Source organism: Engraulis encrasicolus, chromosome 18 (genome assembly GCF_034702125.1).
Source record: "Engraulis encrasicolus isolate BLACKSEA-1 chromosome 18, IST_EnEncr_1.0, whole genome shotgun sequence".
NCBI classification, from domain to species: Eukaryota; Metazoa; Chordata; class Actinopteri; order Clupeiformes; family Engraulidae; genus Engraulis; species Engraulis encrasicolus.
In genome coordinates, this window is record NC_085874.1 from 41,143,546 (window position 1) to 41,148,545 (window position 5,000).

General features: G+C 40.5%; 1 protein-coding gene across 1 annotated transcript in view; it reads left to right on the forward strand.

Moving 5' to 3' along the window:
* The window catches only part of LOC134468249 (phospholipase B1, membrane-associated-like), a 36,057-nt gene that overhangs the window by 11,120 nt on the left and 19,937 nt on the right, over window positions 1–5,000 (forward strand). Inside the window, exons 14-21 of the mRNA XM_063222192.1 lie at window positions 485–528; window positions 1,324–1,432; window positions 1,768–1,819; window positions 1,940–2,020; window positions 2,473–2,538; window positions 3,035–3,135; window positions 3,755–3,836; window positions 4,912–5,000. The exon at window positions 4,912–5,000 is cut by the window's right edge and continues 16 nt beyond it. Of these exons, the coding sequence (XP_063078262.1) occupies window positions 485–528; window positions 1,324–1,432; window positions 1,768–1,819; window positions 1,940–2,020; window positions 2,473–2,538; window positions 3,035–3,135; window positions 3,755–3,836; window positions 4,912–5,000 (624 nt within the window). The remainder of the gene's footprint in view (window positions 1–484; window positions 529–1,323; window positions 1,433–1,767; window positions 1,820–1,939; window positions 2,021–2,472; window positions 2,539–3,034; window positions 3,136–3,754; window positions 3,837–4,911) is intronic.

Here is a 5,000-nt window from a genome sequence, read left to right on the forward strand (position 1 = left end):
TCATATCATCATGATACAGGATGATTAAGATAGGAGCACTGAGAAAGCCCCATTGTCTCAGTGACACAGCACACCACAGCTTGCCCCTCCCATGGCTCAAATCATTTGATATCACTTTATATGCCTTGCAGCCAAATTCATGCCAGAGGAATATTGTACTGTAATTTTGTAATTTTGTTTTGGTAAACTATTTTTATGAAAACACACAGTTGTCGTCGTACATTCAGAACCTCATCTAGTATTTTTAATAAGCCTTTTTTAAATAGGCCTACGCCCTCATCAGGGTCGTCTCAGGCATAAGCTGAAACGGTGGTCCTATTAAAAAATACGGCATGAAGTTCTGAGTGTGCTACGACCATTGTTTTTACATAAAGTTATCTATAGACCGTTGTACACACCTCACACAGTGTGCGTTTACTAAAACCAAAGAAAAATATACTATTTATTGTTTTTAACCTTCTTCTGATCTGTTGTCCCCCTTCAGTGTTGGTGGAGACATGAACATCTCACATGTCACCACACTACCCAGTGAGTAGGCTACCCAATGCCACTATCCAAATAGCACAACACAAACTAATACTCCATGTCACCATACGCCCATACCATATTTACACTATCCAAATAACACAACACAAACCAATACTCCATGTCACCATACGCCTATAGCATATTAACACACTATACTCAGGGCTCGAGTTGTGGGGGGATGAGGAGTGGATACCATCCCCCTTACAATGAAAATGGTCAAAAATCATCCTCCCTCAATGGAAATGGTCAAAAATCATCCCCCTCTATAACCATTGATCTATAGGCTATACATTCACATGTTGCGTTAAAATTGTACTTTTAACAACTGTATTTTCCAATTTTTCTCGGGGGAGAAACCCCCGAACTTCCAATAATCAGAGTCCATCTCTGACCATCCCCCCTGATATGATTTTACAACTCGACCACTGACTTTACTCTATATAGAGGTTCTCTGTCTATTTATAGTCCATACAATGATATTCTACCAAGAAGTATTGGTTCCATATTTGTTTTTCGACAACTTTTTTTCAACTCAAAGATGTCAGCCCAAATGGACAACTACATCTGTGCATCCATTATTCAGATACCATTTAGAAAGCGAAATATACGTGTATATTTCTTTGATACACTGGACTGTCACTGTACATGAGGTGTCTAACTTATTTACAGACATGTTGAAGGTGTTCAATGTTTGCATGGGTTCTGCGATTAAACGGTCTCTGAGTAGCTTTCGTTGAATGACGTTCATTGAAGCCACTAAACTAAACTAAACTGACTCGGCCATCCTATCCACAGACATTTTGAAGGAGTTCAACTCCAATGTGACGGGCTTCTCTGTAGACAAAGGCAAGGAGACCTCCAGCAACGCTTTCCTCAACCAGGCAGTTGCAGGAGCTAAAGCAGAGTGAGTGACCTCATCATTCAAATTCAAATTCAAATTCAAATTCCAACAGACAGTCAGTTTCCTCTAATGTCCTACCCTACCTGGTGTGTACGCATATGTAGCTTTGTGGCAAATAAAAATAAAAAGTTATGTAGTGATAAAGAATGACAAATTAGATAATACATTTATCTTAATTGTGAAAATTTCAGTCTGTCTGTTCCTGCCTACCTACCTATCTGTCTATCTGTTTTCTGTCTGTCTTTCTGTCTGTCTGGTTGTCTTTCATTATCTTTTTTATTGATTTTCTTGCATTTTCTCCTTGTATTCATCGTGATATATATTTTCTTTTTAACCAGTGGCCTTTTGGGACAGGCTAAAGTTCTGGTGGAAAGAATGAAAACAGACCCGGTAAGGAGACTTAGTTTCATGGGTAATTTCCAAGAATAAATAAATGGGTACAGAGTATGTTTTCCCATGTACCCAGTAATCATGGTTTAACTAAAAGCATATTCCTTCTCACTCACCCAGCGTATTGACTTCCAAGCTGACTGGAAGGTCATCACCATGTTTATCGGAGGCAATGACTTGTGTGACTCCTGTAAGAACGCTGTGAGTTGCCCCTCTGACTACCAACCATTTCATCAGACTTTAACAAACTGGCTTGCTTCTCTACATTGACCTTCTGTGTATTTTATGTTTATAACAACGACAATGATATTAAATTATAACGTCAATATTTTTGTTAAAGGAAGGTCACTAGCGCTCAAACCTTCTTGGTATTTTCTGTTATGTATTTACTTGTTCAGTACTATTTGTTTGTCTTATCATGTACAGTATTTATTCATTTACTGTTTCTTGTTTGTTGCTATTTGTTTATCAGTTATCAACTTAGTCTCAAACATATTCTGTCCCGAACGTAGAAAACAAGCTGGTCCACTTCTGAAAGACTTGGACAGACATGACTGGAGCACTCAAATGCGTTCTTGTTATTTCACTGTTCTGCAAGCATAATGACTAACCAGCTTGTTTTCAATATTCTTGCTATTGTCCCATCTTTACAGCTCTACTTCTCTGCTGACAACTTCCAAAAGCACGTCAAAGAAGCGTTGGACTATTTTCACCAAGAGGTAAGGTTAATATTTGTGTCTGTGTGATTATTAACACCATGTCAACCATGAAATGGGTGTATGGTTGGATATATGTGTACAAACTGTAGGCCTATTTCCTTTACATCATGAGGTGCACATTGCACATACTGTGAGTGCATGTGTACTTGTATATGTTCCTATGAAAGTGTACATGCCGATCATAACAGCATGCTGTCCTCCTATGACGATGCGAAATTGAGACTTGAGACATTGTGGAAGGGCAAAGCCCAACTCTGTCCTTAAACTTTATTATGTTTTTCATATTATTTGCATGTATATGTACGTAGCAGCATCTTTGTGACCTCAAATTGTATACATGCCATTTTCTTGTATACTTACAGGCCTCTAAATAATATAAATGAGAGCAGAAAATCCTGATTGAAGCAGACTTTTTATATTTTTATCTGGTCAATTGTTTGTACTGCTCCCAGGTGTTGGATGTGCGAGGTGTTAACCTCCTTTAACCTTTCCACAGGTGCCGAGGGCCATAGTAAACCTGATCGAGCCCCTCCACATCCTCCCCCTCCGCCAGTTGCATCAGGACCACACCCTCAAGTGCCCCACCTGGCTGGTCGAGTAGGTGTCCATGGCAATCTCTACAGTCTAACTTTGTGATTTTTTTTTCTTCCACATACCTCAGCTGGCAGGTGCCAGGTATCCTAATCAGAAAAGCTATAAAAACTCCCGCACACTGACCATTTCGCTTCTTACTTCACGTTTTGTCAGTGACAAATGGTCAGTGTGCAGACGTTTTCATCTGTACACTCTAGCATTTTTGGAAATGTTGTCATTTTACACCTCACCTGGAGTAAAATAATGCAGCTTCACCTTTCTCCTTTTCTTACAACTCTTCTCTGATTCTGATGATATTACTTCTTAGATATTATCGTTGAACCAAATGGTACCAGTATGTGTCCATGCCATTCTGTCACGATTATGGCATTTAGGATGCACACACATCCAATGCACTCAGGGGCGCAAAAACGGCGACGTATGCGTTGTAGGGGGGCACCAGAAAGAGGGGGGCGCCAAAGACATGTCTGCACATAACGAATGATTATTAAGTGGGTTTTTGTTTTTTTGGGGGACGCCAAAAGAGTTCTTGCATACCCCCCCCCCAGAAATGAGTAGTTACGCCCCTGTATGCACTGATGTGCATTTTACTGATGTCCTCCATGTTACTGTGTGTGTGCAGCATCCTCTGCCCGTGTGTCATCACCCCTCGTCCCCACTCAGAGGCTGAGAGGAGGATGGAAGATCTCAACAGACATTACCAGGTAATAACAGACGCTAAATAATACACATTACTCAGGTAATAACAGACATTAAATGTCACACATTACTAGGCAATGACACACATGAACAGAAAATAACGTACATTAACTGGTAGTAAGTAACAGACATTTGCAAATAATATCAGACATTAGTTATCACCTAATAAATTGCTCAGTGATAAAAGGCATTACCATGTAATAGCAGAAGTCATCAAATCAATGACTGACGAGCAATGACAGAGAACAGGCTTGACTGGGACTGCTTAGAGCGAGCAGGCCTTGTGCTTGATCCTGGCAGCGATCGGTAGCCATAATTTGATGAGTAGAGGAGGAACATGGGTCCTTTAGGGTTGACTGAATACCAAACGTGCCGCCGTATTCTGGACCATCTGCAGTGGTCTTAACAATTACATGACGACTACATGAGCTTGATTCAGTGTACATGTCCCTATCTGAGCTGTACATTGGTGCAGTGATCAGGAAAGCGGAAATGATCACAGAGGACCCCTCTCAACCCCTCCATCACTCCTTCCAACCGCTTCCATCAAGTCGACGCTTCAATGTTCCACTAGCACACAAAAAGAGATATAAAAAAAATCCTTCATCCCCTCAGCTGTAGCCCTATTCAACTAAAAATGAACAATGACCATCAATCCAGCTTCAACATACATGTATTGTCTTGTCTTGTCTTGTCTTGTTATGTCCTGTTTGGTCAAGTCTTGTCTAATGTCTGTGAGAATGACTAGAGCCACGCCAAAGACAATTTTCTGTTTCATGTGTTACGGACAATAAAGTTTTACCGGTATCTTAGTCCAGGTAGACAAATGCTGAGGCACTCGAGGTTGCAATTTTTTACTTTTTTATTGTAGCCTAATAAAGAAGTTAAAAAAAATGCAACCTTGAGTGCCTCAGCATTTGTCTACTTGGACCAAGTTTGACAGCCCCTACACTGATGAGCACCAAGGGAAAAAGTGAAGACCGAGAGGCACTCCAATTACCTGCTTGTGTTAGAAAGTTTTATCTTATCTTATCTTATATTATCATCTTATGTTTGTTTGTGTGTTCTCTGGGCGTGTAGCTCTCCATCCATGACTTGATTGAGTCTGGTCGCTATGACACCCATGACAACTTCACTGTGGTCATACAGCCCTTCCTCAGGGACATCAT